General features: G+C 38.6%; 1 protein-coding gene across 1 annotated transcript in view; it reads left to right on the top strand.

Moving 5' to 3' along the window:
* POU6F2 (POU class 6 homeobox 2) overlaps positions 1-23,780 on the top strand; it is a 317,022-nt gene that overhangs the window by 208,375 nt on the left and 84,867 nt on the right. The window contains exon 5 of the mRNA XM_057371373.1: positions 1,931-2,262. Coding sequence (XP_057227356.1) covers positions 1,931-2,262 — 332 coding nt within the window. The remainder of the gene's footprint in view (positions 1-1,930; positions 2,263-23,780) is intronic.

Here is a 23,780-nt window from a genome sequence, read left to right as displayed (position 1 = left end):
TAAGCTATCACAAGTGAAGAAATGGCCTGCACAATAGAAAGAGCTGGTCTAGATTTCTTTTTTCCTCGTGGGAATGGGAAGGGTCTTTCTGCCTATATGTACATGCTTACAGGTAGAATTGGTGAGTGGTTCTCCTTACCAACTAAGATGATTCATGCTATGAATCATTAATTCCTCTATGCAGTTGCTTTCCTGTATACACCCCTTCTTTGTTCTCATATGCCTTAGATCATATTTCCACTCACTTCCCTTTTAGATTCAGGGCATTTAGGTACAAATTCTCATTTGTAAATTGATGGCAGTGTACCCTTATTTCTCCAGGGTGATGTCTTTTGCATGAGATACATGCGTGTTTTTAATCTGATGGTCTCTTTTATTTATGTCGAAACACCAAACTTCCATGAGTAACTTTCCTAATGGAAATGTGTTGGTCTTACAGGTCCTTCTTCTCTGTATTATTCAGATTCTCTGCTGAGGTCACATACACATGGCTACAGTTCTTGTTAAGGCATATTTCTAGTTTGATTCCTGCATCTGTTGAAAGAAAATTTAAAGCAGCTATGAGAATGAGAATGGAGAGTCAACAGCCCTTCCTATCAAGCCTTATATTTTTCCTTTATACAGCCTTTTCTGGCTTACCCATTCTGTCTCACCTTTCTCCATTTTCTTTTCTTTTTTCTTTTGCTTATTTCAGTTTATGGCTCATTGATTTCATAAGCTGGACCAAGACCTCAGGTTCAGCCCCAGGCCATAGACATCTAGAAAGCTGAAATAGGGATGTTGGCATGAAAAGAAAGTGGAGATGACTTGGCTTTGTCTGCCAGTCCACAAATAACTTGATGAACAGAGTTTCTGGCCATGAAATCTGAGTACCATTTAATTCATTCCCAGTTTACTTTTGCTTCCATGGATAGAAATTAGAATACAGGTGGTGCTGGCAAAGCAGTATACAGATTGGGAAATACTGTAAATACCTTGCAAGCTGTTCCTCTTCGATCTTATAGCTAACAAATTCAACCTCTAAGATGTTGATTAACATGGGTAAGGCTGGAGACCCAGGTGACTGATTTCGGGCTTAACTGCACAAAGTATCAGGCTTTGGTGATACTCTAGCTTCTACTTAAAGCTGTTCTTTCTTGGCAAGATCCCTCTCACACACTTCCTGTCTTCCTGAATTTAATGAATCCCCTAGTTAATTTGGAAGTGTCTCTGGGAAATGAAAGTTTGGTCCTCTGCCAGCAGGTTGGTGTGAGCCATGTACTTCCAAATATCGTGTTTGAAGCTTATGCTACCAAAACACAACAGATCTTTATATCAGGAGTAAGTGAGCAATGAAATTACAACACGGAATTTATAGCTTTTAGGTGTGAATTATGAGGAGCAGTTCTTATTATTATTGGGTATTTTTTGCTACCTAGGCATTGCACAAGAATTTCACAGCTGAATATTTTATTTCCTCATACCTGCTGCATAATGACATGATGAAGCTCTTTTCAGAGTATCCTTTATTTTACAGCTATGGCTTTCTCCATCTTTATACAACAGCATCAGTTTATGTTATGAGTTCTTGCTATACTTACAGGTACTGTTGCAACCTGTTCATCTCTTCTCTAGGCAGGTAATATTCCCGTTGGCTTCACTGGTAAGGTCTGAGCAATGAATCCTGGTTAGCCCTGGCTCCATCCTCTGGGCAGACCTCTAGCCCTTTCAAAGGTTTTCTTTCATTGCCCCCCGTGAAGTCTGGTTCTTATCACAGATTTATACAGGCCACAGGCTATTGATGGAAGCAATTTCCTGCCACATCCTGAAGTCTAGGGTCAGCTGTTGGTAAGCAGTGTGGCCCTCAAAGTAACAGAAGCAGAATTCTATCCAGAATATCTTTAACACAATAGGTATTATTGAAACTCCCTTCCTTCTCTTCAATTCACAGCTACCTCATCCCTGAACTCCCAGCTTCAACAGCTTCAGCATCTTCAGCAGCTCCAGCATCAGCATCAGCAGCAGCAGCAGCAGCAGCAGCAGCAGCAGCAGCAGCAGCAGCAGCAACAGCAGCAGGCTCAGCAGGTACCAGCTCCACAGCCACCCCAGCAGACCCAGCAAGCACAGCCACAGCCATCAGCAACACCACAGCAGAACCAAACACAATCCCAGAGCCAGAGCCAGCCACCTCCAGCCCCACAGTCCTCCAGCTCCCCTCAGAAACCCAGCCAGTCACCAGGGCATGGCCTTCCATCTCCTCTTACTTCACCAAATCCATTGCAGGTAAGATCCTACATGCAAATCTCTAACAGTCTAACAACAGCAAGTGCATTCTTGCTCAGTGCAAGGGAAAACCAGTTGAAGGTTTTGCCTTCTTACCATACAGGCTGAGAAATTCCACCTTGTATTACTTAATCCTTATGGGCATTCAGCATAGAACAGCTAAAAGGCCTGATAAACCAGCAAAGCATGCCTAGTGATAACATGGCAGCTAGGCTGCTTCTTGAGGGGTTCATGTCTTTTGCTTTTGAAGTCCATATTGAAAAACTCTCTAGTTTTCTCTGCAGTTGCATCATGTGATATTCATAAGTGACACTTGCCCAGCGGTCACCCTTTATGATAACTTCAGAGGACAGTAATATTGGCTGTTCATTGGCACATGACCCTAACTGTCAGCTTCTGCTGGTGGACACATGCAATGGATGGATGGGTTACCCCACCTCCTGAAATCACAGGCCTAATTTTTCTGCTGCTAAGGATCTAATACTTCTGCTAAAATTCTCAGTATAGATTCCAAAGCTAAGGATGCCAGTTCATGCCATTTATAGTTGCTCACTCCGATGACGTGGATATTTTTAGTAGACCAACAGCTACCGCATCCCATACTGATGCTCAGCTCTGTGCATCTCAGAAGTCCCAGGCAGAAACAGGAGAGCTCTGATCCAGTGGTTCTTTGCTCTTAGAGCTGGGTGTTCTTGCAGTGCATGTGTCATGCTACATTACATTGTGCAAGAACAGCTTTGACTGTACCCAGAAGTAGCATGATTCTGAACACAGATTACACAAGGTAATCTGTGAAGTGAGGGGAGTCTCCTTCATTGGGCAGTGGAACTGCACTTAGAAACCAGAAAAGTCTCTATTAACTTTACTTTCTAAATTTTCACATGACTTAAAATGTTTTATCCACGCTGATGGATTTGGATCCATTTCCTGCAGAAATAAAACTGCATTAGCTTAATAATTAAACAATCCTCTTTTTAGACAATTAAGGGAATTGGTTTACAAGAAGGTTTTCTTGCATGTGGCCAGTTAAACCTGCATTAATCTGAGCTTCTACTAAATTGCATCAAATCTGATTTTTTTAATGGTTTACATAATAGACTTAAAAGTCTACAAGAGATGTGTCCTTGCTTGCTGAACTTTTTCCTACAGTAGAGAATAATATTTCTAAAGCTTCTTCTCTGTATTGTCTTAAGGACTACTTATGCATCACTTAATGCTCAATCTATCATGTTAGTGGGGGCTTTGGGGCTCTTTTGTATGCAGATTATTGACATACAGAGATACAAATATTTTCAGGGGAGCTTTTGTGACATTTTATTGTCATGGTACAGCTGTAATGTATGCACACCAACTGTATACATTATATGCTGCTAAAACTGCCTGCTAAATGTTGTGTTTCAAAAGTCATTTAGTTTTACAAACTAAGCAAATGCACACATAAATTAGAATTGGAGTAGGGAGGGAGTGGGATTACATACTTCAAGAGGGTTGTACTAACACTGAATCTGAGGGTTTAACTCTCATATAGCCTTTGGTTTCAATGTAAATCTCAACTGAGGCTCAGTATTTCAGTCTTGTCTGTGATCTACAGGCACTTTCCACCGTTAGCTTCCCTGGGTCACGTCTTACTTGCAGATATACAACAAAAGTAAATAAAACCTTTCTTGATAGGTGCCAATGACAGCCCTTCTACATAGATACCTTGGCATAGCTCTCTCTTTAGCATCTCTATGCTCACAGCTGCCCTTCGGAGGGCAGCCTCGATGTGGCAGACTCAGCAGAAGTGAAAGAAGGGACCAAGCACTCAGGTGTTTTTAGTTCAAACACTACCCCTTAAAAGTTTTAGGGATTGGGATTACACTTAATGAAAGACAGCAGTGTGAGACGTCTGATATTGTCCCTGTGCTGAGCTCAGCCAGTGCTGCCAAGCCGGCTGCGTCACTGGGACGCTTTCAGAACAGCAGTGAAGGAATTAGAAGTCATTAGGTATCAGTTCTGGCTCAGCATTAAAGACTTGCTAATAAATTGTGGGGAAAGTATTTTTAATGTTCTTTCCTCTCTGATCCTCACCATTTAAATAGCCATGAAAACCTCACAGATACAAATATGCAGCATACTGACAATCAGAAGAGAAGGCAGAGAAGCACACTACTTAAGGCCACACCTTAAGTGCTTTGTGTAGGGTCATTACTTTGGCCTTCCAGCCATCCCCACAGTATAATACTGTTTAAGCTTCCTAGAAGTAATTAAAACTTGAAGCATGCTCTGTCACATTGCCAAGAATGCTGAGACACTTTAATATACAACAAGTGACACTCAGAAATATTTCCAGAGGAACTGATGTTGCACTTTGTATATGGGTTTTTGAGTACTTTTCTAAATCAGAGCAGTGGTAAGATCTCCTCCATGAAATTTGTCTTTCCATACTAAATCCTGCAGAGAAACACTGCTTTGCCCTCGTACATCTATCTTGACTGGATATGGAATTATTTTCTTTCACACAGGCAGCTTAAAAAAAAAAATTAAGGGCCACACATTTGGGAGCAGTTCCTCATAATAGCTGCTTAGAATGTGGATTTTTTTTTTTAATGTTCAATACTCCAACTTAAAAATCAACCTAAAACAAAATTCAGAGGTATTAGGGCCTCTAGGGTAATGATCTTTATGAACTAGAATGAAATGGATTTTGTTTGAAGAATATTAAGGGAATAAAGAACAACTAAGTTAAAGTTTGACAGCTAAAATTTCATTTCAGAATGCTTGATTTTTTCATGCGGGCTTTATGCTCTTACATTATTCAGGATCTCTCTGAAAGATATTAGTTTAAAAAAATGCAACTTCAAAAAATTGTCATGGAAAGTCAGTTATTCAGGAGGATGATTGTGTTTGTTGCGAAAAACTGAAGGATAACAGCAATTACATCTCAAAATGAACAGATGCTGTCATGTCCTTCAGAAGGCAAATTAAATGAAAGTGACTTGCTTAGGTATACCTGGGTGAGGCACTTTGTTAGCTGATCAGAAATTAATGATGCCGGTGCAGCGTATACGAGCTAAAAGTCTCAGAATTATTCTTGTCAGATTATTCTGTTATACTCTGCTCTAATTATATCACTATTCTTTACATGATTCAGTGGGCTGGACTGTAGTTACCAAACTATTTTTCATGTGGTCTTTTAATAATTGTGTAGAAAGACATAAAACCTCACTTTAGGTTCCAGGACCTGAATTCTTTCCTGACATCAGTGGTGATGCTCCAGATTTATACTGGTAAAAGCAAAACACTTCAGAACCAGGGTCATTGCTGATTTGCAATAGACAGCAAGCAGAGAAAAATATTTTAAAGCTGAGCTCTCTTTCAGGAAAGGGTGGGTCAGGCAGTGGGTGGAAGACTTTCATCCTTCCATTCTAAAATGGTGAAATTCCTCATAATCATAGTCCGATGTTTATTTTCATTGTGTCAATTGACCAAGACGAATCCAGAGATGAAAGACAACCTATCTCACATTGTAAGTTGAGGACTTCAAAACCTTTACTTCTGGGAAAAAAACACTTCTCCAAATATGCTTACCCTGTGAATGTGTGGTGTTTTTACATGGCAAAACATGTGGGTTCTTAAATGGTCAGCATGTTGCAGCTTCAGAGGATAGCTACCACGTTTTACAGAGTTTCCATTCCACTAAAATTTTGGAGTCATAAGAACTTTATTATACACTATGGAAAATCCAATGAGCATAGTACTAAGTAGCTAATTATTCTGCTTCACTACCAGAATAAGGCACTTTGTATCAGCAACATTTATTTAGCTGGCTCCAAAAAAAAGGTTAACTTCTGATGCTGACACTCACTGTATGTTTTAGAGATATGGATATTATGAATGTACACCCAGCCAAACCTGCAAAGGGAAAGCTACATAAGAGGAAGAGAAGAATTTGCAATGATTTCTACTGTTCTGTTTGTGTGTGAATAGGAACAGACAAACAGGAAATCCCCCAGAGATTTTCTTACTGTAAAATTATTCTGACTGTTTTCAGAACTCTTTCCTAAAGAGCCCCTTTCGCCATAGAAGTCTAGCTACAATAACTGCAGCTGATGGAAGATGATGAGTGAGGGAAAAAAGCAAAACAATAAAAATAGGGAAGAAGGGAAGTGAGAAGATGACACCAACACAAAAATGTTCCAAGTAACAGCAAACTCTAGGATACCAAAACCAGAATCTCTGTCAGATTAAATTTTCATACTAATCTTAAATAATGTATTTAGAAACTCTACACTTTTATAACAAAGGAAGAAAGACAAGCAAAAAGGCTGAAATACTCAGTGGCAAATGAGGGAGAAGATGTACACAGATGTCTGAGGTTCCAATAGTCACAAAAAAAACAAACTTCCCCTTACCTTTTCCCCCCAGCTTCGTTCTCTGGTTAGCTTCTTATTAAGGAAAAGTCATCTTAGAAGAAATATCAGTGTTTACTGAGACTTTGACATATTTACATATCTTTAAGATACAGAAGTTACAACCTAGTCTCTGTTGGTGTGATAAAATAGTGTGATAAAGGCCACTTTTTCACAGGCTGTGCTCATGGTCTGTCTTTATAATTGTGTTCACATCCAAGAACTGTTGCATTTTTGTCATTCTTACTGAATCCTGGGATCAAGAAAATTTGATCAAGATTACGACACCAGTAATCCCACTGAGTTTGGTAGAGTTTTCTTGTTTTGCTAAAATTATCTAGCTGCCTTCTACATAAGACACTGTGCAATGTATGTCTGATTGAATCTGTTCCCAAGTTACTTTGTAATCAATTTGACAAATAACTATTTTAAAAATGTAAACTCAGTGCTTTGATTCCATTGTCTAAAATCTCCTAATTTTTGGTATCAATAGGGAGTGAGAGAATCTGCATAACAAGGCAACAGGTGATACAGACAAGTACAGAAGACATTTATTCAAGAAGGTTCATGCCCATCACTTGGTGAGAGTAAGCCAGTTGAAGTGCTGATCTTAAGTACATCTCCAGGAGATACTGGCGAGATGTAGGCCTCACCCCAAACTGATGTCGTGGAAAGTCCCCTGCTGTCGGCTAAATTAAGCTTGGTGTTCTATTGAGAACATTTTGCTTATTTCATCAGCTGTTGATTTCAAACAGAAAGATTTGAAACACCTTGTTCTACTGACAGCTGTGGATTTCTATGTTCCTATAGTATTGTAAAGATTTTTGTGGTCTCATAAAGGTGATATAATGGGCAGAACAAACAAGTACTTGTGCAAAAATTTCCATCAGCTAGGAAGTCATGGTACTTAAGTATCACACACACCTGCACATGGTTATTACCCACCAAAAATGCTGTTGTGATTCAGGCATTCTCCGTTTAGTTTTATACTGTTTTTTTTTTTTTTTTTTTTTGCCCTGCAGTAGATTTGTGGACCACATAGACATTGCTGCTCACAAACTTGAACTTTGCTTGAGAAATTGTTGAGTTTGAGTTTCAGTGCCTCCAGGGCCTCTTTTCCTCTCTTAGCTCTTCTGGCACTTCCATGGTCATACTCATCCTTTCTGGGTCTTCCACCAGCTGTGGTGCTCTGATATGGCTACAAGGCAGTTTGTCCTGTCTGGACATTCAGGACTCTCTGCATTGTGCTCTGTCCTGGCCCTGGTGCGCAGTGCAGAGACATGCCAGCTGGTTTCCTGCTATGGCTAGCTTGTTTGAGGACTGCTAATATTCATGTTTCCCTGGAGATTCACGAGTGTCATTTCTGCAGAAAAGCGTGTTTCACCTGTGTGTAAGGCTTGCATCCATCCACACTGTGAGCAGAGTTCCAGACMTTCTTCTGCTCAGCAGTCTTCCTTCTGCAGTAGTTCACTGCATTTTGGGGTCTTCAGGCATTGGAACTCTCCCCTATAAACCTGCTTAATACTGCATTTAAGCAGAGCAGAGATGCTTAAACATTCTCCAACATTATATGCAAGCCTTCTCATTTCCTGAGTAAACCTTCTTTCAGGTGGAGCACTACCTGCCTGGTCCATCCAGATATCCTCTGCAGCTGTTGCTATTTTCAGAAGCATAAGGACTGGTATCTGACTCACATTTAAAGCAAAGGAAATAATTCTTCCAGCAGAAGAACTGGCATTATTAGCACCCAAGGGGCAGATGCTGAGGCTAATAATGGAAACCATTTGCTAGAGAAGTCTCTGAAGGAGATGAAAGTCGAGCTGTTTTCCCAGCAAACAGCTTGCTCTAGCTTCTGAAATGGGAGCATTTAATAAACTCCCTAAAGCAACAGAAATATTTTATAAATGGGAAAATAAATAAATAACATCCTCCCAGAACAAATTTGGGAAAGAAGACATATCCCACAAGGTCTTCTATTTCCAAAACCTCTCTAGGCAGAGTAGGACTCGGGGATCTTAAGGACAGGAAAAGCTGACACAGGCCCTCAGATACTGTTATAAATCAAGTGGATCTGTTATGTTAGCATTCATTTCTCTTAATTTATTTTTTCTCTCATATTTCCAAATTGTTTTAAGAAAATAGAGAATATTCTAAAGCATTACTTTATTTCCCCCTATTTTTCATATCCCACATTTCTTTGTATTTAAAGAAAAAGACTGCAAGTCAGCACACGTTTCTAGTTCTGCAAGAAAAGCATTTTTCTATTTGGAAGCAAGTGAACCGAATGAATACTGAGAACCTAGTGGGCTTGGGGCTTGTTGAATCTGAGGAGAAATAATCTGTAATTGGTATAGCCCTGATGTTATATCATTAAGGCTCGTTGTACAAAAAAGCACCTAAAAGAGGTTGCTCAGCTCCTAGTGGGGGGGGGGAAAGCCACTGTCGACTGTGTTTCAAATTTTAAAATTAAGCCCTTTTCTGGCAGTATTGCTGAGATCTATCCAAGTGTCCACTTGTGGATTCTGTTGGTGGTTTTAGCAGATGTAGGTGTTCAAAAAAAGTAATACTTTCTCATTTTTATTGGTAGCCAGAATGTTTTGAGAGAGTAACTAAGCACAGGGCTGGAGATTATGAAATTTGCTTAAGTGTTAATGGGTTGATTGCTGAGTTACAGTCTGCCGTCTTTACTGGAAATTGATTGACTAGTGCTGCAGGTCTTCACACTTGACGCTCGGATTTGACTCGAAAATTCTGCCAAGTCTTTTACTCTGAAATTTATCTTAATTAGATCTGAAAGACCTGCCACAGCAGAATAGTCACACCGATTAAAATGAAAAACAGGAGAAATTACTGATCAAATTAATCATAATGTCGGGTTACAGCTGTAGGTCTGATGTAATTTGCCACTCCAGTGAGTTACATCGGCCCAGGCAGAGGAAAGAGAGCTGGCTTTACGCTGATCCGTAACACCAGGCAGCTTCAGGCAGCCCATCAGGATGCTTGTTCCATTCATTCTCTTCGCTTATTCTGACCTTAGAGCTGCAACTAGAAATAATTTAGGCAARACGAAAAATATCCTTTTATCGAAGGGGTTGCACTGGAAGGATGATCTTTCCAAATCCTTCTTGTTTCATTTTATGCCTTTCTCCACCAATCTTCTACTTTTATTTGAAGTAATTAACAATTAATTATGTGGAAACTGGAAAATCTGTAAGTCAGAGGTTACCATCTCAGACACAGAAAATGCATCTTCCTAAGAATTCCTTGTAGGTTAGGATATGAGGAAATTAGGATCATTTAAAGAAATGAGCATTTAGCAGTACATGTGCTTCCCTGCAACTAGGATATCAACAATGAGACTTGATATTTTGTAGATATGATGATCCTAAAATCTATTTTTAAATTTTGCATTTATAATATATTCTACTATGTATTATAACCTTTGTTTCTTAAATATACAAATCACCAGCTAAATCCAGTTAATAGGTGATGGGTTGTGGGTCTTAAGGGGCCCCAGCATAACATTTTCATCTGGAAGAGAAGCCCTCTACAATTCTCCTAGTATTTGTTCCACCAACAAGGTTTGAAAGATTTTTAGGACAACTTGTCCTGTGGCACCACTGTACTTTTTGCTGCTGATCCAGGACAAAGTCAAGAAATTAAGAAGTTTGCTGCCAGCTGAGAAAGAATATGAAGTAAAGGAAAGAGAGTAAGAAAGGATAGATGGGCACTATGAATCTCAGTAGAAAAAACAGTCTTACCTCTGAAATACATACAATTTTTATTTTGGTACCTGAGTACCAAAAACTACTCAGGAATTTTCTAAGTGGTTTTTTTTTCCAACAATGATGCAGTTCTAAAAGTTACCTTCTCCCCTGACCGAAAGTTCATTTTAATTTTCTATTTTAGGTCTGGTAAATTTAAATAACTAAGGGTATCTTTTAAATCAGCTTAATATGTATATAAAATTATTATACTAAATTGCCTAAAAATATTGGCTTAACAAAAGAAATTGAAAATATTTTAATTCATGGTGATGATTTGAAATCTGCTGGAATACGTAACAATTTTAAAATGCAAGGGGTTTTTTTTTGCTGAGACATTTCAATATTCCATTTCTCATCTTCATTTGCATCAGAAATCACATGATAAATTAGGATAATTTTGGATAAATAGGTCAGGATCTTGACTTATTTCATATAGCTTAGACTTGGCCTAATAGCCTGTGGGGGTTTCAGTTGGAGAACCAAGTTAGGTTATGTTTGTGAAAGAGGCTGGAAGGCAAAGCTGAGTTTCCAGAAGACAAAAACTGAGTTTCCAAAAGACAAAGACGTATAGAAACAGCACATCATATATTGCTATGCTATATATATTGCATATATAAAGGAATGATGATGGTGCGCTTTGGTTCTTAAAGGACATGAGTTTCTTTAAAGCAGCAATCACCTCTGCAATGTCTTTGTGTAACTATTAAGAAATACATGTTTGTAAAAAGCATTGGGGAAGCACTCCAATTTGGGAGTCTTTAGTCTTTATCAAAAATACTGATGCTGTAAAGAAAACCCTAAAATATAGGGCTCAATTATTGCAGAAGGGTGCTGTCTGCTAGAGACGGCCAATAAATTGGTATCAGAAGGTGTCTCTGAATGAATATGATAATAAGTGATATAAAAATTGTTAGTTGCTAAAGCTTTAATGATTTGCACCATAGTAACTTTATAACTCTGTCTTCAACCTCCTAGAGAGCCAAACCCAGCTGGAGTGCTGTCTTTGTGTCTCACTGTTCTTGTTCTAGTTTGGGTATCCTTGTGGACTGGTGGCTCCAGCTGGAACAGGACAGAAAATGGTAGAGGACTGGTCTCCTCCTGGCCTTTTCCTGGGAACCTGGGGACACCTCACAAAGTGACAAGTAGAGCAACTAATGTGGGTGCTCCACTGGCTGTGGGGCAGGTGGGGCAAATGAGGACTAGAGCTGTACTGGGATCAAGATCTAGGAAGGGGCAAGTAAGGAGAAGCCAGTCTCATTCCCATGATTCATCTGAGTGTGCAGTTTCCATCAGTGTAGAATTCCTCAAGGACAGGGCCTGATCTTAGGGAAGAAAAGGAAAATGTTGGGAGGAGGAGAAGGGAGAAAAAAAAGTCTTTGGTACTCACAGTGCCTTTATTCCTACTGACTTTTTCTGCTGGGAAAGAAAGAAAAAAACAAACAAACAAACAAACAAAAAAAAAAAAAAACAAAAACCCCGCACTGGCATTGTGAAAGGCTGAAATTTTATCACTGATCACCATTCTGGAATAAGATGCTGTGTGCATTTGCATCCTTCCTCTGCAACTTTTCACTTTATAACCTAACTCCACTACAAGGAAAGCTGGCAGAAGGTTTCTCACAGGGCTCAAATGAGACAGGAGCAATCTAATCACACTGTTATGAAGGTTTCCTGCTCTTCTCYTTCCCCAGCTTTATAGAATTGCAGCTGCCTTGTTTAGGATTTTTTTAGCTATCTTCTGTCTCTGAAACTTGTTCTCCATGCAATCAAAATATGTCTGACAGAATTTTCAGTTCATGTAAAACAAATATTAAAAGAAAACAGATCTTGAGAAAACCAAGCCATGCTAAAAATCCTTCATGCTTTCTCCATAGATATTCAAAGAGTATGTCTAGGGGGAAATCACTGATACTTCAAATGCAAAAGCAGGTATAGAGATAACATGTCAGTCCTGTAGACCCAAACTTGGCAGTCCATGCTCTCATAAGTGAAAACTTCAGGAAAAGAAGGGGAGGGAATTCTTTTACTGCCATATAAAATCTGCATATTTAGCTCCAATCTCATAAGCAAATTATGCCTTTGCTTATTGAATTCAGTTTTGAAAAATAGTTTGCATCAGAAAGCAAAGTACTCTAGTAAATACATTGTTGGAATCAGGAGCACGAGACTGCAGTCCCAGGAATGTCACTGTGTGGGATGTCACTTCTCCTTTCTGTTCTTTTGTGGATTCTCACACCGTTGTTTGATCACTTTATACTGAAGACCTTTATAGTTTTTTGGTATAATGCAGTGAGACCTTGATCTTGCATTGGGCTTCCAGGTACTGCTGCAATACTGATACTACAAAAGCAAGGTATAGTCAAAGGGGGAATCGCATAGCGCCCATCACTCTTGCTGAATTCAGAGTAGTACTGCTGTTGACTTCAGAGGACATAGAATTGGTATCCATTTTGTTTTCAAGTATATTGAATATTTTGAAGTTTCTGTCAGCTGCTCACTGTGCTGTCAAATGCACTAATGAAAGGTTTTCCTAAAGTTAATTTTCCTACTCATAATACAATAACCAAATTTGCTTTAACACTTGAAAAAATCCATCCATACTAAAGAGAATCACTTGCTTAATCCTAAAATTAAAGGTTATTGCATGCAAGAGAAAATAATTACATGCTCAAAGTATGGAAAAAAGAAAACTTTTTTAATATGTAGGTATTTGTATAATTAAAGACTAATCAAGCATGAAGGCTGCTGACTAAACCAGAAAATGAGATTGTTGGCAAGCAATATTGTAATGTAAATGCCATTTTTGTTTAACTACTAAGGAGCTGGAGGAATGATATCCAGAACAGATTAAAAGCAAACARCATTGATAATAAATATTTATCAGATTTCAAATGAAACACACAGAGATTTTTATATTTTACATGCAAAATATATTGGCACTGAAATATTCAGTCTGTTTTTAAAGGTTTGTTTACATCTTCACTTTAAAATGTTGAGAACAAGCACTCAGTAATGATAGAAACAGCTTTAAAACTCAGTCCTAATCTGCAGCAGCATCAATAATGTGCAGGCAATGGAAAACAGCTAAGAGGTGCTAACGTAGTTAACTACAGATGTATAAGAACAGCTCCTGGGGATAATCAGAATTTAAATGGCCTGTGTGTGTGGTTTACTTTCTTTTTCTTTTTTTCCAAAGTGTTCACATTACTTTTTCAAAAATAGAGGGAAGCATTTGACGCTGAAATCCATGTCATTAAACAAATACTTAATAAAGTATTTATGAAGGGCTTATGGACGCACAGAAATTCACCCAACATAACCACCATTTGGTTGTAGATGACTGATTTAATTAAAGGTCTATATCATCTCAGAGCAGTGCTTTAAGTTTGTGGTAAACTATTGCACTGGTTAAATATGTTTACCATATAGGTTTGTGTTATGTTATTGCAACCTTAATTTTGTTTAGAAGTGGATATAATGATATTTGGCTACATCAAAGGCTGCGAATAATGAGGAAATGCTAGAATACTGAATGTGTTCCTATTCCCACTCATTTTCTTTTCATTACACTGTTCCTGGAGCTGGCACTACTCAGCATGCTGAGGTCCGACAGAAACCATCTCCTAATCAAGACTGATCATGCAATAGTTTAAGCAAATTTAAAACATGCTTTGAAATCTGTGAAAAGAGATAACCAGTTGTTATGATAGTGAGCCAACAAGTACCTTTGCTTTAGTACATGTGCTGTGGGCCTTTGGGTTGATGTGTATCTCCTGTTGTTTCCTCACACATTTACTTTTTGTAGTAATTGTCATCTCACTTGATTATGAATGAGAGACACGATAGTATGTCACTGACAGAGTCATTGAGGGAAAGTGACAAAAGGGATTTTTGAATGTAAGGCTGCCTATATTATGTAATTTTTCCTATTGGACTAAAGGAGTGCAGGCAAGGTAAAATTAAATAACACCATGAAAAAGCCTAATGCTAGTCTCTTGAATAAGCATTGATTTATTTTTCAGAAGGGCTGAGTCACTACCATAGATGTGAACTGTAGAAATCATTACTTAGCCCTCAGAGGAATAAAGATACAGATTTCAGCCTCTGGATCACTTAGAAAAGCCTGCCCATAGGTTTTATCACAGGAAACTGACAATTTGCAAATGCCAAAATTCAGACTGAGCTCAGCCCAAGCCAGCCTGGTTCATACAATATCCTGTGTTTATCTGAGTTACTGATCTCTTAAGTGTGTAACTTCACAGATGGGCACATTAATATATCAGCATGAAGGAGCTTTATAATAAGTACCTTGTCAGCCCTCCAAGTAATTCATTTTTGCATTGTTTAATGATGCGAAGGATTATGTTGGTAAAGAAACACTAAGGAGAATAGTAGGAAAAGTACAAAACTTTGTGTATAGACAGTCTACTGTGGTCCAGCAAGAGGAAGATGGAAGAGGCAGTACAGCACATTTAGATCAAAGCTATACAACTCATGGTCTGTGAGCCAAGTCTGACCCATAGGAAGTTTCTTTCAGGATGCCAAATGAGCAACTAAAAGAAAAATAAAAGGCTTTGAAGGCAACTGCACATTTGCTTTGCCCTGAGGTGTGCCAGTGCTTCTGGATCATGAGAGCAGCCCAAATACCTAAGAGAGGAGGACAGGTAAAAAATCTGCCTTTTGCTATTTGTTTGTTTGTTTGTTTTTCATACATAGCTGCCTGAACCATAGTAATAAGTTTTAAGTTGCCTGTTAGCAAAGAAGCCTGATTCTTTTCTTCTACAGAGATAACTGTGTCTCCCAAAGATTAGTGATTCTGTCAAGCAGGTGATAATTCTATAATTTTTTTTTTTTTTTCTAATGTAGTGTTGTATAAAGTGTAAGTTGCAAGAATGGTTTACCTGTTATTTATAGAAGGGATATTTCCCCAGTTTTCTGAGGAAAATATGGAAAGATGTAAATTATTTAAACACTAAAACAGACACTCACAAATCATTAAACTACACTGTGCTGTGGAACACGGAGAGGATATCCCTGGGATATTTTACTGAGGTCTCTGCAGGTCAAAAGGGGAATGGAGTCAGCAAAAAAAGAAGCAGTCCCATACAAGAAAGAGCAATTATTCACAAAATAAAAATGAAGATAATGGTTAGAAATGCCAGCATATATATCAGAAATGCCTCTGGTGTGGCTATTATTTATGAGAAAAAAAGTAATTACTGACATCTTGCGCTAAGTACCATGCAGTTATTTCATTGTTACCATGACTTGTATATTCATGTGTATGGAGAACCTACAAAGAAACCTCAAACCACCCAGTGTAATGTAGCATGTCTCCCAGCTCTCTGGATTTACACTCCTTGACAAGCATCAGTCTAAACAGGGCTTACAAATGCTCAACACTAGTGTACATCGTCTCCATTTACCTTTATGAATCAATAAGGACATGCAAGCCTCATCTTCAGTGTGTGGTTTTGAAAGTCTTAATCTGATTCTGTAAGCAAACAATATCCTTTACTCCAAAATATAAAATGTAAGATCACAGTCCAGGTTACAGTCTCACTTGGAAGTCTGATGGTCAACCAGATGCTGCTCTGTTTTCCAGGACTGTCCAAAAAATTTGCCTTCTTTTCAGATAGAATCTGCCCCTCAACTGAGCAACAGATGCTGAAATTTGCAGATGTTCTTATGGACATGCTCTATTTGATTTTGCAATTTCTTCACAAGAGAAGGCATTATTACAAGGATTAAGTAAAAATCAGACTCAAGGGTATTCCATCATCTCTAGGAATACTTGACTTCAAACCAGGAAAAGAAAACAATACAAGCAGGGAAACTGACAAAACTGTGCATGGATAAAATAAAACTGTTGTCTGATTTCCTCCATTTTACTTTATCACATGCACATGAACCCCAATGTTATTTGAGAAATTTGATTCAAAATGAAGAGCTTAAAAATGTGAAAATTTAGTACTATCAAAACACTCTCTTTGGGAATATATGTAGGGACACGCTTACTAAGCACAAGCAAAATACCCACCACTTTTTAAAGTTTCAATTCCAATGGAAAGAATAATAGTGCAATAATTTTTTACGCCACATATTTTTAAAAAAGCCTGTATGAAAAATAAAAAAGAAAAAAACACTTGAAACAAAATATTTTCAATTAATTCAGGTATAGAATATAACCTTCACATTAGGGTGATGTTTTTAAATTTCTATAGGGTGATTCAGCACTTCAAGCAGTGGGATGATGATCTGAGGAGGTGAAAGAAAAGATCAGTACACTTCCTGCTTCCGACAGATATGTGTTTTCTCTATGAAATAAAGTCAGTCATACCACTAAGGTTGTCCAGCACTGAGCAAACAAGATTTGCCTCAAGAGCGGAGGTTAGTAATCATCAGGGAACAACAATTCTCATTTTCCTATAACTTGTTTCTTTGCAAAATTCCTAGCATTCTTTTAATACTGGATAACTCAACACATCTTTTTCATTATTTTTTGTTGAGAACTCTAGATGCACTGTAAAGCAAATCTATTCATGGCATCTGGTTAAATCTTCTCATAAAATAGTATCTTAGCCTCAGGTTCAAGCTTTTCACTGCCCCTGATTCAGGCATGAGGTTTCAACCAGGGTCTCCACATGCTTGTGAGTGCCCTGATTTGGCAGAATAATACATGCTTGAGGGCTTTTACTTTTCCATCTTGAAATATAAATATAAATAGTTCACTGTTCATCAGACCAGAAAGAGAACTTATCCTCCTTCCTGTCCCAGTGTGTGTGGCAATTTTTACTAAGGAAACAATTCTGAACAGCAGCAGAGAAGTGTTACGAGCCTGTAACTTCCTATATATAAGTACATCTTCTCTATATGAAAATTGTCTGCTGCAATTTTTAATAAAAAATTTCTCTAAGTACTAGGCAAGCCCACAAGCGGCCATGTAAATATTCCAGGTGTAAACTAGGGCTCATTTGTCTTTGTTCTCTCTTGGGAGAAGAGGGGCTGAATGTATAGGTTATGTGATATTCTGTCAGTTGTTTGAATGGGAGAACTGCTACTTCAGCACAACATGAACACTACTTTTCCTGTGATGGCTGACTGGAGTTTGGATTGTGTCTGGCTGATTTTCCTTTTATAATAATGAAAACTGAAAAGATATTTCCTAAGCTACTTTAAGGGGAAAAGATGATTGATTCAGAAAGATAAGATATATACAGGAGTAAAAATATGATTAAGATTGATCACTTTTTTCAAAATAATTGGTATCTTCCAAGCAAAAAGAATAAACTTTTATATAAGTGATTTCCTGTCATTCAACACTAATTCTAATTTAAGGAAATGTTGAAATTCTTCTAGAAAGTACAGCTGAAATAAAAGCCTAAATGTTAGCTCCAACCGGATTGAAACTTCATGAGCAAAATTTGACTTTTAATGATATTAGGTCAATACAGACTTTAAAATACTGGAATTACAGGTTCTGAAAATAAAGTTTTAGCCTTAGTGTTTTGATAAAGATCCATGAACCCCTGGCCCTTTAAAAATTGAACTTAGGCTGTAAAAATATCACTTCTTATTGATCACATTGTTATTAAAGTCATTCAAATGCTCAATTTATATGTCAAACACTTGTAATAGTTCCTGGAAATATTAGAACAAAAGAAGAACATGATAATACTTTGTTCAGTTGCATTAGATTCATTCAGCTTTTCATCACAAAGAATAATAAAAGTGAAAACTAAATAATGCATTAAATATGCCAAGCATTTATCAAAGCTAAATTAATTTACAACTGCATCATGTATGTGTGTTTGCACACACTAGTTCATTTATGTGAAGGCCAGCACATACCCATCCATGTAACTGAGTGTGACAATATAAATACACCACGGGTTCTCATTCTCTCTTTCCAGGACTCCTTCCCACCCCTACTCCTTCCCACTTCCCACCTTCCCACATACTTGCAGGCTTTGTAAGGTGTTGAACCTCAAGAAGAATTAGGAAACTTGATAAGTCAACAGATATTAATTAAATGTTGAAGTCAGGTTTTAAAGTACGTTCAATATCTGTGGCTTCAAATGACATTCCAGTGTGCTTACAAGGGAGGTCAGGGGGGAGATCTTTAGATCCTCCAGGCTCCCCCAAGATGCCTTTCCATAACCAAATGCTTTCATATGAGTAATCGAAAGAAGCCTTTATTCAACCACTGGGGAGTCTTTACAGCCTGGCTTCGATTGGAGCCTGAGTGGAAGCCTGTGAGCAGGAGGTGTTCGTAAGCTTTTCTAATGGCATTTTGATGTACATGTACAAAATTGATGTTGGAAGGATCATTGTAAACTCCCAAACAGTGGAATATTGAGGACATTTTCAGGTGGCAGTCAGATTTTGGCTGGGTGAGCCCAGTATATTTTCTCATGTCACAGTTGATTAGGTTCACAGGGAAGTGGAAAGAGTAAAAAATTCTCTTATGACTGCAGCAATGCCATATCAGCCTCTTTTCCCTTTGAATGCAACATTAGTTTTTTGTCCAGAACTCTAACTGCTTTCTACAGTTTGGGGAATTGTAAAGCAGAAACAATTTTCCCAGCTAGGCTGACCTTCACAGTAATGAGAAATGACTGGAATTTCTCTCTATTTCTCTAATGTTTAGTGAGGGGGGATAGGAGGTATGTGTTTGCTTTACCTGATATTATGTTGTGGGCGTCTATTTGGCACTTTGAGCCTAATTTTTTTCCATTCAGGAGATTACATGGACTGCCGCACCATCTGACCCAGCAGCCAGCCCTCAAGTGTATAGAGAAGTGACAGTAATGCACTTTAAACCTTCTGTTATCACAGCAGTGATGGCATTTTGTTTCAGCCATTAAATGATTTTTTTTTCAATGGATGTCTATTTTTATTTACTCTTCAGTACTTGTTCAGGTGATGAGCAATGATCTTGAGAAAATTTAAGATTTGTTACCAGCCAGGTAGACAGGGAATTCTCCAAGTTGACTTACATCTGCAGAGTGTTTTCCTCGTGAGTCTGGTGCTATAGCACTACAATGCTGATCATCTCTTGGGAATGGGATAAGAAAATTCTCCAGTTACGTGCAAAGCGAGTGCTGTATCTGAAGAGTCTTTAATATCAGCATATCTGTCTAGAAATATGAGTTGCTTTCTTGTTGATTCCAGGTGTTTCAGAATAAACCTCTTTTCCCTGTGGAATCTGAAACCTCTATTGATGCAGGGTGGCTCAGGCTAGTTCTGTCCTGCAGATGCAAAAGTAGCACTGCAGAGATGTCGATACAACAAAGCAAGGTTTCATGAAGCAAGATTCAGTGCCAAGAAGAGTGAAGACATTATGATAGGGAATTAAAAGCAATGAGCTACCCAAGAAAATGTGCAAGATCTCAGGCACAGCCTGCACTGAAGTCCATGCTGCTGCATCTTCAGGTGGCATCAGCATGAGCTAGATGGGCTTGGATAGGACTCCACCTGCTCCTGATTACAGTGTAGACCTCTCTAACACTGGCATCTGTGCTAGTAAAATATCCAGAATTCCTGGAAATGGGCAGAGGTGAAAGCTTTTTAAACAGAAGACAAATTGAATCAAATCTCTGGCAAATCACTCACATATGAAAGCTGCTGGTAGTTTCAGGGAATTCATAAGCTTTAAGTGTTTTACTTTAATTCTAGCTTCATTATAGCTGAAACAGGCTATGGAAATGCCAAAATATCATGAAGGAGTCAGGTTTTCACCTCCTTTTTCTGTGGAGGAATAAATGGTTTCAAGGGATTTCTAGAAGAAGGTTGCATAATACTTTGTAAACTTTGAAGAGTTTGACTTTACTCCTCCACTCTGAAAGGCCTGAAATAGTGAACATATTCCATTAGGTTGGAGAGCCATATCCCTAATTAATATCTGTGTGTTGCAGCCACGGTGGAAGGATATTGTTTTGATTCCCTATTAATAGCCCATAATATGGGAGAGCAAATTCAAGGAATATTAAAATCCATGATCATGCTCTAACAGTAGGAGCGCAGTATCTCATTGATTGCAATTAGTGGGGCCACCTGAGCCTCCACTTCAACTTTTTTAAGACATCAGTGTTAGTGGCATGCTACAATACTAACAGGAGATTTTTTTCTGATCTGCTCCATTGCTCAGAAATTTATGTAGGTCTGCAGCTCATCGATTATGTGTGAGGTCAATAGGGAGGAAAATCTTTGGAATGGTGAAGAACATTTCCTTTGTATTGATACAGAGCATTACAATAAGCTTAATTTAGATGTCTTTTTTTCTAATTTTATAATAAACTATTTGGTACTCATGCCTGCATTTCTCTTCTGAACTTTTAAGGGAGATCATTCTTGAAGCTCTAAACAGACTCCTTAGCCAGTGGTGCTTTCTTTCTGTATTCTCCTTGCTCTATACTTGATTATTATGAGTAAGAAAGATCGGATTCATGTGGCCCCTAAAATGAACAGAAATAAACTAAAGCACAATCTGAGTGGATCAAGACAGGTCTGCTGTCTCTTACTTTCTAAGAAAGGAGAACACAGAGGAGGAAGGAGAAAAGAGTCAATACTTCCTGCACCCTTCAATTTAAGTTTTTTTCAGGAAGCCCTCTTTCTTAGTCTTCATTTAAGACTGGGCAAATATTTTATATCCTAGGAACCACATAAGATGTAAGAATGAGGTTATAGAGAGTTACGATAGAGAAAACCAGACATGTCAAACAATGCTTGATAAAACAAAGCTCTGATAATGCCTTTGCTTAAATTAGTTGCGGGAAATAGATCGGTAGTCTGAAACAGTTCTTTACTTGTGTGGTAATTAGCAATGACCTGCTTTGCTCAAATAGATTTATAGTCTGAAGCACTTCTTCCTTTTTGTAATAACTAGCAATGTTCTGCTTTGTTAATTGTTTGCAGTGTCCCAATGTTTGTTTCATACTTCCATCCATACCTAACTTTTACGGAGAGTACAGGACATTAATGAAATATGTTCAATATTCATTGGTATTCATTGCAAAGCAATTGCAAACATGTGATCTTCCTTTTTTACTGATAACATTAGTCATATTTTTGTCTAGTCCTGAATCAAACATTAAGTCTAATACTCATATCAGGTAGGGTAAATCAGATCCCACTCTGTAGAAGTCAAGTGCAGCACATAGTACAAAAGCCGTGCAAATGAGATTGATCTTAGTGACTGTGAATTCTGAGATGTTTGTCTTCATAGCACAGTTAGAAATTTATGACTGTGACTTGTTTTCATCTTTGAGTTTCTCTTAAACACTGTGCATGAGAAACATCATCAGAGCTCTTGGTGCAGCACATGTTCAGAGCCTTCTCTGCCAGGTGATATTGAGAAGCCTTTCGCAGAGTAAGGTGGGTTTTGACCCTGGAAATACAAAGGCTTTAAGACTGTTCCCATGACTGGTAAATCAGTGTCTGGCACTGGCAGGCATTACTGAAAGAGGCACTCCCTCTAGCATTTCTTACTTCAGCAAAGTGCACTTTTGTATTAATTTGGGCACACAAGACAAGATACACTCCAACTTTAAAAATAGCACTAGTGTCTCCCCAGCAAGTGCTTTGGGACTTGGATTAGACACTTGGCAGTTTTGTGTTTGTTTTTCTCTCTGAGGCAGCAGTGACAAATCACTGGGTGAACACACACAAATAGGAATGAAATTTGTTTTACCTCCTGATTTCTCTCCCTGGTGTGTTATAAAGGATCATTGGTACTTCTGTATGTAACAGTCTAAATATGTGTAAACTGATCAGCCAGTCTCAAAGCAGTGGGCTTACTAAGAAAGGGACAAAAGCATCTAAGATGTGTGGAGAAGTTTCCTGTAAATACTAGGGTACATTAATTATCAGTGTCATGGTCAACCTGGGGCCATCATCTTCAAAATGGAAAAGCTTATGGATGGGCTGCTGTAATGACAAGTGTGTATGAAGGGTCCCAAATGCATGAATGGCACAAAGGGGCTGTGGCTGTCCTGTCTGCCTTTGGCAGGTGGTGGAACCTAAATCTCATTTGTCTGCCAAACTGAGGATGAGGAGAATTTTATCTGCATCCCATTTGGCTCCACAAACTGAGTCCACACACTCCTGTTAGGAATTCATTCAGATTATAAAAATTGGCTGCAGGAGCAGTTAGTGAAACTAAAACCAGCTTCTAAATATAGAAATAAAAGCATTATGTAAGTACTGAAAACAGTGCTCATTCCTGGTTCTAGCCTGCAGGAAGCAGTTGAGTGCTGCTGAAAACTGTGGAGAGCCAGGACTTTACTGCTCTTGCCCTACTTGTCTATGGAAAACCTCAGCATAACCTTTAGCATGTGCTCTCCTAAAGGCAAATAATGTTCATAGAAATTGTTTTATCGTTTTTTAGTCCATCGTACTGCTGACCAGAATTAATGGCACAGCAGCAGAACAAGGAAGCCCTGCACAGAGGTACCCAAGAATATAGATGCACAGATATAGATACATAGTGCCAGCTTGCATCTCACCCTGCCACAATTTTGCAAGCTGAATGCCCTTGTAGAGCTAAACCCTTTCCCTCACCGTTTTTATTAAGAGGGTCCCTTTCTCAGTCCATTTCCTCCACCCCAATTTCCTCTAGTTCCACCCAAGCTGGATGGAGGTCAAGTCCTCCATCCTCTGGACTCTCACACTGGGCTCAGTTGCTATACCAGTAATTCTGCTTACTTTTTCTTCATGAATTCCTTCCAGAGAGCCCAGGACCTTGAAACCAGTGGGTCTGGGCAGCAAGAGGAAAGAAAGTCTTTCCAGAAAGCAAGAGGGTACAGTCTGCTGAAATGGGGGTTTATAGGGGTGCTTAGCTTTGATGAAAAGGAGTGAAGGATAAAGCATGGGGTAGCATTACTCACCTCTGTTCATCAACAGCTGAACTTGCCCTCAGTCCCCCACTTATTGCATCATTTGGAGATTTATGAATTTCTAATGAAACCAACAGCACTTATTCCTCTTCCAGAAGGTGAGGAAGCTTCATCATTTGTTGCCTTTTCTGCAGCTAATGTAAAGAAATACAGGTATCTCCTTTTTACCGATATAGACAACACTGAAAACAAAAATACACTAAATAAATCTATTGAGCATGAATTATTGTCCCAACTTGGCTGGGTATGCTTTAGAGTAATTCTGGTAAAAAAAACTAAGGAAAGGACAGCTTTAAACTTGTTTCAAAGCTTTCCAAAGTTGTTTCCTTATCCAGGCTTCTCTTACCCCTTAGTCAGTCTGTATTTCAGCACAGTAATTTCGCCTACTCTCCATGACACAATGACTTTCTGTCGCGGTTTGGAATGCTGGCCAAAAGCCAGGCACCCACAACACCTGCTCATTC

The sequence above is a fragment of the Malurus melanocephalus genome, unplaced genomic scaffold (genome assembly GCF_030028575.1).
Source record: "Malurus melanocephalus ecotype Western Australia unplaced genomic scaffold, MMel_1.1 scaffold_145, whole genome shotgun sequence".
Classification (NCBI taxonomy): domain Eukaryota; kingdom Metazoa; phylum Chordata; class Aves; order Passeriformes; family Maluridae; genus Malurus; species Malurus melanocephalus.
The sequence above is the reverse complement of the archived record's forward strand: the minus strand, read 5'-3'. Positions and strand labels throughout refer to the sequence as shown.